A 19,514-nucleotide genomic window follows, 5' to 3' on the forward strand; every position below is an offset into this window, starting at 1 on the left:
GAGAGAGAGAGAGAGAGAGAGAGAGAGAGAGAGAGAGAGAGAGAGAGAGAGAGAGAGAGAGAGAGAGAGAGAGACAAACCCTACGGCTAACTCCACACAGTACCATGCTGGCTATACACTTTGCTGGACTCCAGTCACAGTTACCTCCTCTGGAGACAATTGCAGTGGGGGGAGAGAGCCTCTCGAGAGGGTAGGGTATAGGGTAGGGTGGGGGGGTGTTACCCGATAACCACACTGTGGATCTAAAACCCACAACACACTGACTGCTAGGGACAGGCAGAGTCTTACTATTACAGGGACGACACATTCCAGAGGGACTTAACGTTCATACGGCTGTGGACATGCAGATGAAATGGACCTACTGTATTATACCGACATGACACCGTCCGTATTACATTTAGATGTAAAGACACTAGTAAAAGCTAATTTTATTTGACCAGCATCTAGACACGGACATGTCTACAAATATTGTCTTTTATACCTATTCTTGTGTCTGCAATTTATGCATTGTTTTTTATTCTGTCAATTATGTGGTGATTTTATGCCTATGTTCATTTATACCAATTGCTCTGGGGCACTCTGGACTGGGTCCATGTGTGAAAAGTGCTATATAGATAGTTATTCATATGTATTATTGTTATATTGTAGAAATGTGTGCATTGAAATGTCTGTAAAGTCTCGACGACATTGAAAATGAGGGTGACCTCAGTTGTCTTTGAGAATAAATAAAGGTTTGAATGGATGAATGAACATTATGCATCTGTAGAAGAATCAATAAGAATCAGCAGCCCCTTTTCACAGAGAACTCATGGCATTATGTCGCAATATGGATTCTAGACTAAGGAATGTTCCCGCGGGTTGGTCGTTTTTGCGTTGTCACATTGCATATTATTTTAATTAGACATAAAACATGTAGCCTATTATTATATTATGTGGTCAGCCTTTGTTCTTTCCATGAGACAACTGATAATTTTTTTTGCGTCTCACGTTGCACATTATTTTAATTGTACATAGAACATATAGCCTATTATTATTATTATATCATGCGCAAGTTGGTGGTGTGTGGTATAATGGGATACGTGTGAAAGGGGTTAGTAAGAACCAGTAAAGGTTTGAGTTCTGTGTTTCAACCCGTGACTTCCAGGGTTCATTGACAGTGTGCTCGTCAACCTGATCTCTGAATATAGTTGCCAAGCCGGTTACGTAGCGTTACACTACTATTGCCTACTACTGTCTGCAGTTCCTGAGTCTTTCCAAGTCCTTATTTGGCAGATATTGTGCAAAAAAAAGAGGAAAAATTGAATATTAAACATTAGGGCTGGGAGGTGAAAACTATACAGTCACACATATTACACCGTTACACCATCAAAACTAAGGAAAATATGGTGATATGATATTTTTGGCATATTGCCCAGCCCTATTCAATGTCCCAAGTGTTTAATCTAATTTAGGAACATTCTGGAAAAGCTAAGAACTTTCTGCACTGCAGATATGTCAGGGATTTGGTGGAAGATACGACTGCCTTCCCCTACCTCTCTTTGATCTCCCTCACCCATCTTTCCTTCCTAACCCCCATTGTTAACCCCAACAAACCCTCCCCCACCTTTCCCCAAAATGTCATGACACCCCTATATACCTATGGCCCCCACCCCTATCAGTTTTGTAGGTATAAAGATGTTGAAGCCCTGGTAGGGGGCGCTCTCTCTTCCCTGGTGTCCTATAGCTAAACACTGGGTTGAGAGTCAGTCATCCAGCCTGACTCTGACTATTTTGTATTGATACTTTGATTGAGTTAATAGATCGTATTAACCAGGTCTCTTTTGACTGAGTAAGTTATTAGCTTCGGCTATTTTCCACCACAATTGTCACTGTAACCATCAAGAAATAAACATGTCTGGTTCGGCGTGTGTGTGTGTGTGAGTGAGTGACCGGTCCACAGGGGGCAGACCAGCGTCATCAGGTGCAGGTGACTTACACTCTGTAATTCAGACTCTGGTTTATGATGAGACAGCAGTTTATACGTCCTCAGGTTGTTTTCAAAACTCCTGCATAAAACACATAACAGAGTCAATGGTTGACATACAGAACACCTGGCGATATACAGCGTGCAGCATCAAAACTGAAGCCTGTATTTTTTCTGCCCCAATTGCCACAGTTAAAGGTGCTATAGATATAACATTCAACCACTAGATGTCACACTAGAGCACCAGCGAGGCATTTATCCAATCAGGTGCATTCCACGTGGGTAAAGGGGAAGTAGGGAGGCGATACAAGCACGCAACATTCATTTTAGACCTGCCAAATAAAATTTTATTATAAATTCATATTTTTGGGGAAAAGCAATACTTTTCATTTATGTGGATGTATTATTTGTTTAATGATTACTCTACATAAAAATCTATAGCACCTTTACTATGGCTACAATTTTTTTCTTGTTTTTTTCTGTTATTGTATTGTTTTTATAAATATGAGTTTGCTTTATGCGATCTCGGGCATCACACCTCACTGTATTCCCCACAATGAAATAAAGGTTGAGTGAATGGAAATACTTTCCCATTCCATCTGCCTATCCGTAGGACACACTATGTTACACAGGTGTCAAATGTCTTCATCTTCCTACAAGAAAGAGAACGCTTCAGGGTCTCTGATTGGTCACCCATGACTGTCAATCATACCTGCCACGAAGCTTGACCGCTTCTTCAAACTTCTTCTCATCCATGGCCTTCTGGACCTCCTGAGTCTGGGGGACAAAGGAACAGTTTAATACTTTAGGGCTAGTAGGGGTGTGGGGGGGGGGGGAAATCGAGTCACATTAGAATCGCAATTCTATGTTCTACCGATTCAAAGTCGATTCACAAATTCCAAAAATAAAAATAAAAGATTTAGAAATTATTTTCTTTTGCAAATCTTTTTCTTTTGAGACCTATTAAACTGTCTGCCGCAGTCAATTGGGAAAATAAATCTAGAATCAAATCTATGGACGTGATGAATCGAGAATAGATTTTTAATGGAATTGTGACGCCAAGAATACAAATCTAATCATGAGATTATAATATACACACACTATAAATATACTGTATGCATACTTAGTAGGCTTGGCATGGATACATTTCCACTCAATTCAAAATGAAAACCAATGGAAGGTTATCTGCTAATAATAAAAAAAAAGTATTCTCAACGACGTTAACAACTTGTATTATGACCAGAATTCTTGTGTCAAAAGCTTTTTTCGCTATTTAAATTTTAAAATCGAAAGAGAATCGACGCAAAGGCCCGACACAAAGGAGGGCCCACGTTTGGCCAGGATGATGTTGTCATATGTCAGTATAACAAGGTGGCCTGGATGTTAGATCCTAATGTGAAAAACTGTGATTTTATATGTCTGCACTTTATGTGCTCATTTCATGCCCGTCTTTTTTTCTGTTGTGAAGCACTTTGAGCTGCAATTGTTTGTATGAAAGGTGCTATACAAATAAAGTTATTATATTATTATTAACTCTTGTGTGCCGACGACAAGAGGCTCTCCTAACAGTAAAGTGTCTGTGTTTTGAGTGCAACTAAGGATGGGTTTTACACTGAAAGCTGGTTGTCGGAGTGCTTTGCCAAAAGCGGTCAGGAGGATAATCATGAACCCACTCACACAACAATACGGCCCTCGCTCTCAACACGAGTGCTGCCTTCTGTCCAGTGGGGATCATTAGCATTTCACGGCCACTTTCCCTCTTCCTGCTCATTTCCTCCGAGTCTGCTGCACACTGCTGAGTCACTCTGTCTGTGTGTGTGTGTGTGTGTGTGTGTGTGTGTGTGTGTGTGTGTGTGTGTGTATACGTGTGTGTATGTGGAAGCTGGGAGTAGATATCAAAGCAATTACCGTATATTATGAGTCTTTTCTTTAGCTTTTCTCTCTAACCCTATTGTATCATATTAAAATGAATTACTACTGTATTTATGTATGTATTAATAGTAGGGATGTCCGATATTATCGGACCGACCGATATTATCGGCCGATATCGGCAGTAAAATGTGATATCGGAAAATATCGGTATCGGTTTAATAAAAAAATAAAAAAATAACAATATTTGTTATATATATATATCCAGTGACATTATTAGTTACCTGAAATTATTCAGTTTTTGGACAATATCGGAATATCGGTATCGGTAAAAAAGCCAATATCGAGCATCCCTACTTAATAGTATTGAATAGTTGATCGATTTATTGTAAATTGTCTGCAATCTGTGTGTGTGTGGGGGGGGGGGGGGGAGATTGTGTAATAGAGTGCTTGCAATGTTGTGTGTCTTTGTGTGTATGTGGGAGTGTGTGCAGGCCTGTGTGTGTGTGTGGGAGATTGTGTAATAGGGTGTTTGCATGCTGTGTGTGTTTGTGTGTACTTGGGAGTGTGTGCAGGCCTGTGTGTGTGGGGGGGGGATTGCGTAATAGAGTGCATGCAAGGTGTGTCAGAGTTTCCATTATCTGGCCATTTCAAAAAAATAAATGACTGGGGAAATCCGTTGATGTCCCACATATTTAAATCTCTCCGGTCATTATAATTCCTAAAGATAGCCTGCTTGACCGCCCTCTCTCCAGTGTGTTTCAAGTTTCTTTAATAGTTGTCATACAGAAGTACAGAATACTTTCATACAAAATGCTTCTTACTGTTACGCTCCAGAGACTGTGCTAGACAAGATAGTATCAAATAACATAGTATAGCATGTAATTTAGAAGTAGAAAATGAGGTCACAGTGTTCAGTATAGACATATGTACAATGTTCGATGCAGAATAGACGTAACTGAGTTACCATATAATATACAATACTATGCAGTGTACTAATGTACAGTACTATATAGTGCAAAGCAGAAATGGGATGAGGTACAATTTAGGTACAATTTACAGTAAGGTGTACGAGTTGTAGTGCAATCCTTCATCAATAAATATAAAGTGTGGGGAGTGGGTGCTACAGTGTGTTTGTTTAAAGTGGTGTGTGTGCTAACAAGTGTGTGGAGTGGGTGCTACAGTGTGTTTGTTTAAAGTGAGTGTGTGCGTGTGGATGTGTGTGCTATGTGCGTTTGATGGTTGTTGTTGTGTAGTGTTCATTGTTCGTTTAGCAGCCTGATGGCCTGGGGATAGAAGCTTCTTCTGAGTCTTTCTGTGCTCGCCTTGAGACTCCGGTATCGCTTGCCTGACCGCAGCAGTTCAAAGAGGCAGTTGTTCGGGTGACTGGAGTCTTTAATGATTCTCTTAGCCTTGCCCCTGCAACGCTTGTTGTAAATGTTCTGGAGGGTGGGGAGCCCCCCTCCAATTGTGCGTTCGGCTGAACGTGTCACTCTTTGTAGTCTGCTTCGGTCTTGTGCAGTGCTATTCCCAAACCAGGAGGTGATGTTGCCAGTCAGGATGCTCTCTATTGTACATGAGTAGAAGTTCTTAAGGATCTTTTGACTGACTTGGAACTTCCTTAGGCGCCTGAGGAAGTAGAGGCCGTTGTCGTGCCTTCTTCACAACACTGTCAATGTGTGTGGTCCATGTCAAGTCCTCGGATATGTAGGCTCCGAGGTACTTAAAGCTGTTGACTCTCTCAACCGGTGCCCCCGTCGATGCTGAGGGGGCTGTAGTCCTTGACCCCCGACCTCCTGAAGTCCACAATAATCTCCTTTGTTTTGCTGACGTTCAGGGAGAGGCTGTTTTCCTGGCACCATCCCGCCAGGACCTTGACCTCTTCCAGGTAGGCCCTCTCGTCGTTGGCAGAGATCAGGCCCACCACCACTGTGTCGTCAGCAAATTTGATGATTGTATTGCTACTCCGCTGAGCCACACAGTCGTGTGTGTACAGGGAGTAGAGGAGGGGACTCAGAACACAGCCCTGGGGGGCCCCTATGTTGAGGGGTGATGGATGAGGAGGTGCAGTTGCCTGCTCTCACCACCTGGGGTCTGCCCGTCAGGAAGTTCAAGACCCACTGGCAGAGGTCATAGTTCAAGCCCAGGTCCCTGAGCTTGGCTATGAGTATGGAGGGGACTATGGTATTGAATGCCGAGCTGTAGTCGATGAATAGCATTCTCACATAGTTCCCCTGCCTCTTGTCCAGATGTGATGCTGCTGTGTGCAGCACATGGGCTATGGCGTCCTCCGTGGACCTGTTGGGCGGTATGCAAATTGCAGGGGGTCCATGTTGATGGGGAGGGAGGAGCAGATGTAGCCCTTCACTAGCTTCTCAAAGCACTTCATGGCTATGGAGGTGAGAGCTACAGGGCGGTAGTCGTTGAGGCAAGCAGGCTTGGATTTTTTGGGTACAGGGATAATGGTGGACTTCTTCAGACAGGTGGGGATGACAGCCTGTTCTAAGGACAGGTTAAATATGTCAGTGAATACTGGGGCCAGTTGGTCGGCACAGACTTTTAGGACGCGGCCGGGGATGCCGTCCGGACCTGCTGCCTTCCTGATATTCACTTTTTTAAAGGTCCGCCTCACCTCATGCTCTGTTACCCTGAACACTGAGTCTCCATCAGCAGCAGACCCCCCCCCCCCCCCCCCCCCCCCCCATTGCCGTGGCTTGTGGGCTGGTGTTGTTATTACCAGCATCAAACCTTGCATAGAAGGTATTGAGGTCATTTGCTAAGGAGATGTCACTGTTCAGTTTGAGGGAGGCGCCTTTGTAGTCTGTCATCGTTTTGAGCCCCTGCCACATAGCTCTAGAGTCAGCCTGTTCAAACTGGAGTTCAATTTTATCCTTGTAGCGCCGTTTGGCCTCTGTCACTGTCCTCCTTACGTTGTATCGCGCCACCTTGTGGTCATTTATGTTGCCTGCCACTAGGCCGTCGCTCTCAGAGCTTCACGGACGTGCCGACTGTTTCTGTCTCCTCTCTGTCTCAGTACACAGCAGAGCTGTGGCTCGGTGCTGTCCGTGGTGCTGAACTGTTTCTGTCTCCTCTCTGTCTCAGTACACAGCAGAGCTGTGGCTCGGTGCTGTCCGTGGTGCTGAACTGTTTCTGTCTCCTCTCCATCTCAGTACACAGCAGAGCTGGGGCTCGGTGCTGTCCATGGTGCTGAACTGTTTCTGTCTCCTCTCCATCTCAGTACACAGCAGAGCTGGGGCTCGGTGCTGTCCGTGGTGCTGAACTGTTTCTGTCTCCTCTCCATCTCAGTACACAGCAGAGCTGGGGCTCGGTGCTGTCCGTGGTGCTGAACTGTTTCTGTCTCCTCTCCATCTCAGTACACAGCAGAGCTGGGGCTCGGTGCTGTCCGTGGTGCTGAACTGTTTCTGTCTCCTCTCCATCTCAGTACACAGCAGAGCTGGGGCTCGGTGCTGTCCGTGGTGCTGAACTGTTTCTGTCTCCTCTCCGTCTCAGTACACAGCAGAGCTGGGGCTCGGTGCTGTCCGTGGTGCTGAACTGTTTCTGTCTCCTCTCCATCTCAGTACACAGCAGAGCCGTGGCTCGGTGCTGTCCGTGGTGCTGAACTGTTTCTGTCTCCTCTCCATCTCAGTACACAGCAGAGCTGGGGCTCGGTGCTGTCCGTGGTGCTGAACTGTTTCTGTCTCCTCTCTGTCTCAGTACACAGCAGAGCTGTGGCTCGGTGCTGTCCGTGGTGCTGAACTGTTTCTGTCTCCTCTCCGTCTCAGTACACAGCAGAGCTGTGGCTCGGTGCTGTCCGTGGTGCTGAACTGTTTCTGTCTCCTCTCCGTCTCAGTACACAGCAGAGCTGTGGCTCGGTGCTGTCCGTGGTGCTGAACTGTTTCTGTCTCCTCTCTGTCTCAGTACACAGCAGAGCTGTGGCTCGGTGCTGTCCATGGTGCTGAACTGTTTCTGTCTCCTCTCCGTCTCAGTACACAGCAGAGCCGGGGCTCTGTGCCGTCCGTGGTGCTGAACTGGACAGCGGAGAGGCACCTCTCATGTTCTCTACATTCACTTATACAAAACGGTAGGGCTGACCCCTATTAATCGATTAGTCGACTAATCGGTCTAAAGGAGCCGTAGTCGACTGGCCAACCTCTTAGTCAAATATAATAAAAAAAATATATATATATATTTTTTATTTTTTATTCTTTCCAAAAGAAAAGAGGCCTAGAAGCGTGGCTAACGCTAATGGCACGCATACCAGAGGCTAACTGCCTAAGAAAACAGGCACAGAGGCACTGAAAGAGGATTTCACCCATCTAATGAACACACTAGACTAGACAAATATCAAGATGTATCCATCAGTGGACCAAATTGCATGCTTTTGCAGAGGACAACAAGCCTTCAGTCGACTCCTTCAGACATTAAGCACCCCCCACAGCCCAAATGGAATGATAAAAATTTTTAAATGTAAAAATATTATATATATATATATATATATTTTTTTTTTTTAAGTCGACCAATAGTCGACTAACAGCAAGTTTTGGCCAATCCTAGTCGACCATCCAAATCCTTAGTCGGGGACAGCCCTACAAAACGGATATACATATTATATCTTCGGAGGGTCTCAACTTGAGTCAACACCAACAGGCAACAGTCGGAGTCTTCCGTCAACAACGTCATGGCTAAGCTAGTCCTTGGAATATAATGTATTCGAAAAAGTAGCCTACTTTTCAACAAGGATTTTATAAATCGACATTCCTTGATGTTGCTGTTTCTTTTTATATAGCCTAGCAATTATTTGTAAGCTCAATAAACTCAGATCATATTTGACTGGAATTTCTCCCATTTATCCGGGATTTTGAAATCTTTCAGGAGACGTAGACTGGAAATCCTGGTGTGTGTGTGTTCGTGGGAGAGGCTTGTATGTGTGTGTTTGTGTATGGTAGAGTGCTTGCAAGGTTGTATTGTTGTGTGTGTGTTAGGGCTGAGCCCAAACGTTCGGACCTTCGTTCATTACGTTGGCATTCGAATTCTAAATCAGCATTCGAATTTTTTAAATTTTTAATAAAAAGACATTTAATTATTTTTTATTCTGTTTAAACCAATGGGGGTTTTCTTCACAGTTGCAGATAAAGATTAGGCTACACTAATATTATAGTATTAAAACTGATTAGTTATATTCATTAAAGAAAGTTGATTTAATAAAAGAAAAAGACTAATTTAATCAGATTAATCACTTTATTAAAATTGAGGATTTAGTTTGAGGATATTTATTTATATATATAAAGCTTATTTTTTGTATATATATATTTTTTTATTCAACATCCGTTCGAAAAACCCTGACGAAGTTTGAAGCCCCAAAACAGGCTTCGGGGACAGCTCTTAATGTGTGTGCGTGTGTGTGTGTGTGTGTGTGTGTGTGTGTGTGTGTGTGGTGTGTGTGTGTGTGTGTGTGTGTGTGTGTGTGTGTGTGTGTGTGTGTGTGTGTGTGTGCGCGTGCGTGTGTGTAATGAGAGCCTTGGCCTGTGTCCAGCCCACTCTGCAGCAGTACCTACCATCTGAACACACTCCATGAGGGGCAGACGCACCGACTGGTTGCCACACAGAGACACCACGCAGGCCGGCGTGTTGGCCGTGGTCTCCAGGAGAGCCAGGACCGCCTCTACACCCATACGACTGGCCTGCACACACACACACATCACAATTATGTCTCATAGTAATAGTCATCAAGTGTCTCCTCCAGACCCATATAACACAAAGGCACACAAAGCTCCTTCCGTTGACATTCCTTAACCTTGTGTAGTGTGGTAGGGAAAGGGTTAACCTTATGTCGTGTGGTAGTGAACGGGTTAACCTTCTGTAGTGTGGTAGAGAAAGGGTTAACCTTCTGTAGGGTGGTAGGGAAAGGGTTAACCATCTGTAGTGTGGTAGGGAAAGGGTTAGCCTTCTGTAGTGTGGTCGTGAAAGGGTTAACCCCTAGCCCCATCCGATACATGCCTAACCTTAAAGGGGAACTGATGCAAAATTACAACATCACTTTTAGCTTTTATTTAAAATGTTCTAAGCACATGTACATAGTCAATGGGTCCTGTTGTTCAGCCTCGCAATGCTATTGGATAGTAAATGTGTTTATAGGTCCCACCCTCTGAAGTTGCTCATGTCTTTTTTATGTGGGCTAAAAGTACCCTGTGAGGCCCCCAGTTGCAAAATTACAACATATTTGGTTACGAAGAAACGTACATCGGCTAAAAGTGCTTATTTTTCTAAATCTTGCTCTGGAATCTGGAGCATGAGGGGAGTTGGAGGAGGATTCTCTCGAGTGACATTACCACAACAGGTTTGTTGCATTAGAACTACCACAGCGTTATCTAAAAGGTAACCTCGTTCCCAGTTTTATCTCCTCCGTGAGATAAAGCCTGGTAAAGAACTACGGCCGAAAGTGTCTGTGGGGTAGAATTTCCGGTGGTATGTACTTCCCCTGGAAGCTGCCTCCGAACGGACCAAACTTTCCCCCGAATTCCTGTCGGCAAACAAGCTAGAACGTCCCGGTCATGTAGTAAATTCTTCAGGCAAAGCCGTTGCAGTGGCTTAAACGAGGAAATATTGTGCACTTCACACGTTTCTATAATTGTTTTGTCGAAACCGGAAAGCCTGTATGTAGCCTGTACTTCCTGTACTTCCGTTTAGACACTTTAGGAGGCATATCTTTACCAGCCTATCTAAAAGGTGACAACAATGGCATGCGTGTGCATTTCCAAATGTATGCCAACAGCATGCTTCACATGGCATTCGGAGACTATGTCTCCACGTCCTCATCACGGGACGGTAATGAAACTGGAGAGGCTTTGTGCCCCAGATCCTCCCACCTGCCCTCCAGCAGCACGTGCCTCTGTATAAATCTGTTAATGTGCTTGACCCAATACCTAATGCCAACCGCTTCCTCTTCAGACCGCTCTGATACACGGCATACACACAGGATTAGACAGGGAGACACTAAACAACTGACTGACAGTTTGATTGTTGGAGTATGTAGTATAATACAGAGTAGGCCAACACTAATCCTAAACATGTCCACTTGTAAGTATTTGTGTAAGTCTTCAACTAACTATTTGAAGCCTATACCTTTTGATTTCTAAATATACGGGATGGACAGTAAATGGTAAATGGCTGCATTTATATAGCAGCTTTTATCCAAAGTGCTTTACAATTTGTTCCTCACATTTGACCCATTCACTCACACATTCTCACACCGACGGCGGAGGAAACAATGCAACCTGGTGCCAACCTGCACATCGGGAGCAATTAGGGGTTAAGTGTCTCGCTCAAGGACACGGTGCCCGGGAGGAGCGGGAATATAAAGTAGCCTAATGCTTGTACAATAAGCCATTTACATTATTTTGTGCAAGGCAACATCAGGCTTGACTTAAAACATTACTTTCCTAACTTAGTGAAACTAAATGTAACAAATTAACACAGATATAAATGTACTGAATGGTTATTTCTTATTTTATTTATTATTTAAAAAATAAATAAAAATAAATAAATAAATCAGATATATATATTTTTTACCAATACCCAATCCAGCTATTTTACTGATATCGGCGGCCGATACCGATACCGATATCGGAGCATCCCTACTTTTCATTGTTATCTTTTGATTATTTTATATTTTTGGAAATAAACCATTCATTCATTCATTGATGCACAACTGTCAAATGTAGGTAAGCAAGGCAGTCGAGGATAAATGGACAAACACTAATAGATATGACAATGTGTTAGGGGTGGGCGTGAGTAATAGATTAATCGATTTCTCGCAGCTATGAGAAAAAACGATCTTAAATTATTAATAATTTTTATGAAAAAAAGATTATTATTTTTGTATTAATTTTTTTTTACATATTTGTTTCACAAATAACCGTTTGTTGGTTTCCTTAAACATATACGCGAACGAACACAATTAAGTAAAAAAAAATATATACCGGTTTCAAAAATATTTTATTTTTATTTATTTTTTCTTTACGAGTAATACACGATCACTTGAGTATAGCATGCGATCAATTGATCTAGATTTTTCTTTAAAATGCCCATCCCTACAATGTGTTTGTGATTAAAAAAGATGTTTACAAAATGATGGATGGCTTGAAAATAAAACTCACCATGGAATATTGAAGTGGAAGTTAACTTAAAGGTAGACAACCGGTATGTACCGTAATGCCATCAGCCAACAGCGACCAATAGCAACCACTTGGTATTGCATTTTTGTTTACATTTGAGTTTTGGCCTGATGTGTGGGTTGGAGTGGAGTGGAGTGGGGACGGGGAGGAGGGGTTGCTATTGCTGGCCACACCTCAGATCAAAACAAAACATGTAAAGAAAAGTGTACCATAATACCAAGTGGGGCTCTGCCTAGAGGGTGCTGTTTGACCACATTAGAGATTCTACACTTTAAACAAACCATCCAAATAATGAATGGAGTACAGCATTTAGAAAGGTACCCGGCTGGTAGAATGTTACCTACCAGGATGCGGTCGAAGGCAGAAGGGGTCCCCCCTCTCTGGACGTGTCCCAGGATGGTCACGCGAGTGTCGAAACCCAGGCATTTGACGACAAGCTGGCAGGGAAACCATAGCTCTTAGCAAAACAGCCATATATTTTTGTTGTCATTTCAGAAATGAGATATCCTAAGTCAAGAAAAAAAGGATACTTATGTACGTATATTTTCTGAAAGTATAACTTTGTATACTTTTTATGTATTCGGAAATATAAAATAATTATACTAATTAAGTTGTGTTAAATTGTGTTAAATTTAGCACTTAAGTTGTACTCCGTGTGTTAAAGGGGAACTCCAACATTTTGGGAAATTAGCTTATTTAACATCTTCCCTGGAGTTAGACAAGAAGATACATACCTTTTTTGTCTCTGTGCGTGCATTTTAGCTTTGGGAATAGACGCTCCGTTAGCATAGCTTAGCTTCATCACTGGAAGTGAGGCAGGACAGTAGCCTTACAGTGCCTTACAGTGTATTGCAAGGTCTGACATTGACCAAACTTGATATGCATGACCTTGGTGGGCTCTAGGTCAACTCCTGAAAAGGGGGTCAATGTCAGACTTTGCAATCAAAAGTTAGGGGGCTAATAACCCTTGCCATAATTTCAGTGCGCCCCCTAACTTTTGATTGCAAGGTCTGACATTGACCCCCTTTTCAGGAGTTGACCTAGAGCCCACCAAGGTCATGCATATCAAATTTGGTCAATGTCAGACCTTGCAATACACTGTAAGGCACTGTAAGGCTACTGTCCTGCCTCACTTCCAGTGATGAAGCTAAGCTATGCTAACGGAGCGTCTATTCCCAAAGCTAAAATGCACGCACAGAGACAAAAAAGGTATGTATCTTCTTGTCTAACTCCAGGGAAGATGTTAAATAAGCTAATTTCCCAAAATGTTGGAGTTCCCCTTTAAATGATGTGCTTAAGATTTAAGCTTTAATAATTAAGCTTTAATATGAAATTATATATTTGATGTATTTTTGGTTACTTTTGCTTACCCAAATAGTACACGTTTAATGAGTTTACTAAAGTACAACTTAAGTGTGGTAAACATGTCAGTTTATTTTTTTTAGATTACACTTTACAACATAGGAATAACTATCATACTAAATATGTGCTTTGAATTATTACATAAGTAGTACCAAAAATACATTGCAAGTATACTCTCAGAAACGTACATATAGAGAAATATACTTTTAACACACTTGTACTATATATATACTATATATACTAAAAATACTAAAATATATTTTCAGTATGGAAAACATGGGATGACATGGGATACTAAATTAAATCTGAATCTTAATATACTTCTAAGTGAGATGATTCTCATGCAGTTAATGATTTGGGGGATGTTGCTAAATGTAGACCATGTCTTGAAGTTATTGTAATGTTGGCATGCCATTGTAATGCATAGATTATTGACAAATTAAATAAAATAGGCTACCCCACACACACACACACACACACACACACACACACACACACACACACACACACACACACACACACACACACACACACACACACACACACACACACACACACACACACACACACACACACACACACACACACACACACACACACACACACACACACACACACACAGGGGGGGGGGGGGACATAGCTTATGAGAAAGGGAAACAGCAAAGCACGTGCAAACCATTCCTATTTTTCGGTCATGTTAGTGTGTGTGGGGGTGGAGGGGGTTTAGGTTGCACTTGTAAATCACATTAGATTTCAAGCTAGTAAAAAAAAACTGGCTAAAATAAACAGAGATATCCAGGCATAAGATAGACTAAAGGCTGTATGCAGTGTGTTTGAGTTAAAAACAGAAGAAAAACAGTGCACTGTAAGGGCAGATATCTATAAAGTGATACTATTTAAAATACATGTTCGTAATGCTTTTACAGAAAATACCTTCTACTCCTTTGTCTTTGTAAAGCTGCAAGCACTTAAAGTTACAAGTAAAATACATTTGTATTTACAAAGGTCTGCGTGCCATGTGTAGTTAGGGGTGTCGGGTTGCTTGGTATCAAACGAAGCCAAAAGGTGAAAGCAGGCAGTAAAGTACAGTTATAGTACAGTAGTACAGGAGGAAGCTGCCTCACCAAACCCGTCTGACAGAGCATTCCAGAAGACACCACAGCAGCGACAGAGTCAAAAGCCACGCCAAGGGCAGTACAGTAGGAGGTCATAACAAAGTCCAAGCAGTGCTTTTTTACAGAGGGGAACCCCTCGCCACACTCCAGAAGAGACACCGTACTTACATTCATTACATAGTCAGTGGTTATTGTCTTGTTGTTACGATCAATCGCCCCCTCGGCTACTATTATGATATTCAGCCTTTTCATCCCTGCCCGGTTCTACAGTGGGTGGTGGGAGAGACGACATGACAGAAAAACTGAAACAAGGGATTTGACATGGGCTTTCAAAAGCACAGGGGTCGGACCGTGAGAAGCCAGAATCTACAGTATACACAGAGAGCAGAGATGTTTCCTAATGAGGCCTCATTGCTGCCGATGGCTTTTTCCCCTTCTAAATATCTGTGAAATATCCCCATTTAGCCACTTTCCTGGTAGACTAGCATGAAGTAATTGGTATCAACGGCATCCTTGTGATCTCTACTTTCTTTATTTTGATAAAAAAAATTGCCTTAAAATCCTACAAGAGCCCACGAAAGAGGGTAATGTCGGTGGGCCGATATCGTTATTGTAAATACGGCCCAATATATCGGTCGACCGCTAACGTTGGAGCCGATAACCTCGGCACACGTGAGACAGCTTAACTCTGCTCTTGTGGAGCTCAGCGGACTGTGGTTTCAAGCGGTCAGACCTCCGTGCTTCTGGTTTCCCTTCTTCCTTGCGGACGCTCGGGTACTCACTTCCTTCACAATGCTAGAGGTAATGGGTTTTCCGTGCTTGTCGATGGCGCCTTCGGCGACTATGATTATGTTCAGCCTCGTGCCCCTGGAGCGGGTCTGCACCACAGAAGGACAGGCAGGTTGCCACAGCAGAATGCACCATAGGAGGAGTAAGACCATTCTATTCTATTTATTTTTGGGCTGTATTTTTCACCCATCCCAATTTTGTCGTTATGCCAATTCCCTTCCTGGTTGTTGCGCACATTGCCCCACTGTCGGCCTGGGGGAGGGTGTAGAACTACCACATGCCTCCTCCGATACATGTAGAGTCACCAGCCGCTTTTATTTTTTTTACCTGACAGCGAGGAGTTTCACTGGGGGAACGTAACGTGTGCGGAGGTTCACACTATTTCCCCCAGATCCCCTCCCTGCTGAACAGGCGCCCCGACCGACCAGTAGGAGTCGCTGTTTGCAACGACCAGGACACACACCCCACCGGCTTCCCACCCGCTAACACTGCCAATTGTGTTAGTAGGGACGACTGACCAAGCCGGAGGTACCGCCGACAGCTGGATTCGATCCCAGAGTCTTAGTAGGCGAGTGCTTAGTCCACTGCGCTACCCAGCCGCCTAGGACCAGTCAACTTTGCACTAAAAACGTCGCAAAAAGGGTCTCTCTCTGCCTGAAATCGGGTTATAAAACTGACTGATGGTAAAACTGAACAGTAAAAACTAAATATATTGAGTCAAACTAAATAATGTAATACTGTGAAGACCTTTCGTAAAAGTTATCGGGTCCTAAAAGCCCTCTCTTCCTGAAATCTAGCAATAAAACGGACTTAACAGCAGACTGTAGAGGAAGAGGAGGAGGCACATTTATTTATTACCAAGGAAACAGTGTATGTATATATATTAGGGATGCTCGATATTGGCTTTTTTACCTATACCGATATTGTCCAACTCTTAATTTCCGATACCAATATCAACCGATACTGATATATGCAGGGTTTTCCCCCCCCAATTCTTTTTATAATTTCAGGTAATTAACATTGCATATCTCTTGTTGTGGAATTAACACAACATTATGCATACTTTTGACAATAAATACAATCAGAATTTGTTCTTACTTGCTTGCCTGGGTAAATAAAGGTTATAGAAATGTAAAAAAAAAAGAAAAAAATTGAAAACCGATACCGATATTTTCCGATATCACATTTTAATGCCGATATCGGCCGATAATATCGGACATCCCTAATATATATATATATATATATATATATGTATATATACACACAGCGTGACCGCTCTAAGGGTCACTGGGTTCGTTCTGCGGACAGGAAGTGAGGTCACGTTACCGCAGACAGTTTTTGACACATCTTGTCCTCCCAGCCGTCCTCAGGGGGCATCTCTGGGATCAGCACCCAGTCTGCCCCGCAGGCCAGGGCGCTCACCAAGGCCAGGTAGCTGGGCACACAGACACACACACACACACACACAGACACAGACACAGACACACAGACACACAGACACACACACACACACACACACACACACACACAGACACAGACACACAGACACACAGACACACACACACACACAGACACAGACACAGACACAGACACAGACACACAGACACACACACACAGACACACACACACAACATGAAAAAAATTATGCATACATAGCGAACTTGCATACACAGTAAATCCATATTATGCCTAAAATATACATATCCCTCAAAAAGGTAATTAAACCTCAATATTTTTTTCCATGCAAACTAAAACATGTATCTAATGGAGTCGTTGACCTGTAGTTGATGAAACAGTAGGAGAAAAGTGAAGGTCCCGGAAAACTAAGGCCGAATTACAGTAAACATCTGGGTCAAATCGGCAGAGGGTTGCGCCACTAGTTCCCAAAGCCAAGAAGTCTACCGACCGGCGAGGCCTACATGCAGCTGGCCAAACATTTAACTACGCATCGGGCGATGCCGACAACATGTAGGTAAATGATGGTCACGGTGTCATGGAGAAAGGAGCCGCAACAGCCCACACTGAAGTCTAACTTGGCCTTTACCCCCAGTGTCGGGTTAGGGTTAGGTGTCCTCAGGTTCAGGGTTAGATGGAGACTCTTACCCAGTGTCTGGTTAGGTTCAGGGTTAGAGGGAGACTCTTACCCAGTGTCTGGTTAGGTTCAGGGTTAGAGGGAGACTCTTACCCCCAGTGTCTGGTTAGGTTCAGGGTTAGAGGGAGACTCTTACCCCCAGTGTCTGGTTAGGTTCAGGGTTAGAGGGAGACTCTTACCCAGTGTCTGGTTAGGTTCAGGGTTAGAGGGAGACTCTTACCCCCAGTGTCTGGTTAGGTTCAGGGTTAGAGGGAGACTCTTACCCACAGTGTCTGGTTAGGTTCAGGGTTAGATGGAGACTCTTACCCAGTGTCTGGTTAGGTTCAGGGTTAGAGGGAGACTCTTACCCAGTGTCTGGTTAGGTTCAGGGTTAGATGTCCTCTTACTAGGGCTGAGCCCAAACGTTTGAACATTCGTTCATTACGTTGGCATTCAAATTCTAAATCAACATTCAAATTGTATATTAAAAAATATATATATATATATATATTATTTTTTTTAATCTTTTTTTCCTGTGTCTATTCATTCTGTTTAAACCAATGGGGTTTTTCTACACAGTTGCAGATAACGATTAGGCTACACTAATATTATACTATTATAGTATAGTATAGTATAGTATAGTATAGTATAGTAAACATTTTAATAAAACATTGATCATAAATAGTGATGCACCAATGTGAAAATTGTGGCCGATACCGATAACCGATATTAATATTGCTGTTCTGGCCGATACCGATATTTACCGATGCCGATATCTCTGTATAGAAAACACTTTTTTTATGATAATCAAATAAAGAGCTCTTTTCCCAAATGCATTTATTTATTTTATTTTTTACTTTTGTAACTTATTTTCAGAAATGACAGATATTTTGAAACAATTTAAGGGCAAAACATGTAAAAGAAAAAAAAAGTTCAAAAAAATTATAATATATATAATTTTTAATATCGGCCCTATCTTGATATCGGACCGATACCGATGTGTAAAAAAACGGCCATATCGGCCGATATTATATCGGCGGCCGATATATCGTGCATCACTAATCATAAATGATGTAGCCTATCTGCATCCACTTGGCACTCGGCGCTCCATCAAGACGTCACCAATCACTTTCGTACCAACCGTGCCCTTATTGGATTATTTATGTTGACGAAACTGATGAGTTATATTCATTAAAGAAAGTTGATTTAATAAAAAAAAATACTTTATTCAAATTGAGGATTTAGTTGGAGGATACAATTTTTATTATTTTTTATTAAAAACGAAGGTTCGAACGTTCATTCGAAAAACCCTGACGAAGTTTGAATCCCAAAAACAGGCTTCGGGGGCAGTACCCACAGTGTCTGGTTAGGTTCAGGGTTAGAGGGAGACTCTTACCCCCAGTGTCTGGTTAGGTTCAGGGTTAGAGGGAGACTCTTACCCACAGTGTCTGGTTAGGTTCAGGGTTAGATGGAGACTCTTACCCACAGTGTCTGGTTAGGTACAGGGTTAGAGGGAGACTCTTACCCACAGTGTCTGGTTAGGTTCAGGGTTAGAGGGAGACTCTTACCCCCAGTGTCTGGTTAGGTTCAGGGTTAGAGGGAGACTCTTACCCCCAGTGTCTGGTTAGGTTCAGGGTTAGAGGGAGACTCTTACCCCCAGTGTCTGGTTAGGTTCAGGGTTAGATGGAGACTCTTACCCACAGTGTCTGGTTAGGTTCAGGGTTAGAGGGAGACTCTTACCCCCAGTGTCTGGTTAGGTTCAGGGTTAGAGGGAGACTCTTACCCCCAGTGTCTGGTTAGGTTCAGGGTTAGAGGGAGACTCTTACCCCCAGTGTCTGGTTAGGTTCAGGGTTAGAGGGAGACTCTTACCCCCAGTGTCTGGTTAGGTTCAGGGTTAGAGGGAGACTCTTACCCCCAGTGTCTGGTTAGGTTCAGGGTTAGAGGGAGACTCTTACCCACAGTGTCAGGTTAGGTTCAGGGTTAGAGGGAGACTCTTACCCACAGTGTCTGGTTAGGTTCAGGGTTAGAGGGAGACTCTTACCCACAGTGTCTGGTTAGGTTCAGGGTTAGAGGGAGACTCTTACCCAGTGTCTGGTTAGGTTCAGGGTTAGAGGGAGACTCTTACCCACAGTGTCTGGTTAGGTTCAGGGTTAGAGGGAGATTCTTACCCA

The 19,514-nt window shown here is 43.1% G+C and overlaps 1 protein-coding gene across 1 annotated transcript in view; it reads right to left on the minus strand.

Annotated features, from left to right (window-relative positions):
• Positions 1 to 19,514, minus strand: part of LOC311237631 (ATP-dependent 6-phosphofructokinase, platelet type-like) — a 65,162-nt gene that overhangs the window by 32,392 nt on the left and 13,256 nt on the right. The window contains exons 7-12 of the mRNA XM_084325575.1: positions 16,599 to 16,707; positions 14,652 to 14,747; positions 12,351 to 12,443; positions 9,388 to 9,513; positions 2,676 to 2,740; positions 1,976 to 2,045 (exon numbers count right to left, since the gene is read on the minus strand). Of these exons, the coding sequence (XP_084181701.1) occupies positions 1,976 to 2,045; positions 2,676 to 2,740; positions 9,388 to 9,513; positions 12,351 to 12,443; positions 14,652 to 14,747; positions 16,599 to 16,707 (559 nt within the window). The remainder of the gene's footprint in view (positions 1 to 1,975; positions 2,046 to 2,675; positions 2,741 to 9,387; positions 9,514 to 12,350; positions 12,444 to 14,651; positions 14,748 to 16,598; positions 16,708 to 19,514) is intronic.

This window comes from Notolepis coatsorum (assembly GCF_963971535.1).
Source record: "Notolepis coatsorum genome assembly, chromosome: 12".
NCBI classification, from domain to species: domain Eukaryota; kingdom Metazoa; phylum Chordata; class Actinopteri; order Aulopiformes; family Paralepididae; genus Notolepis; species Notolepis coatsorum.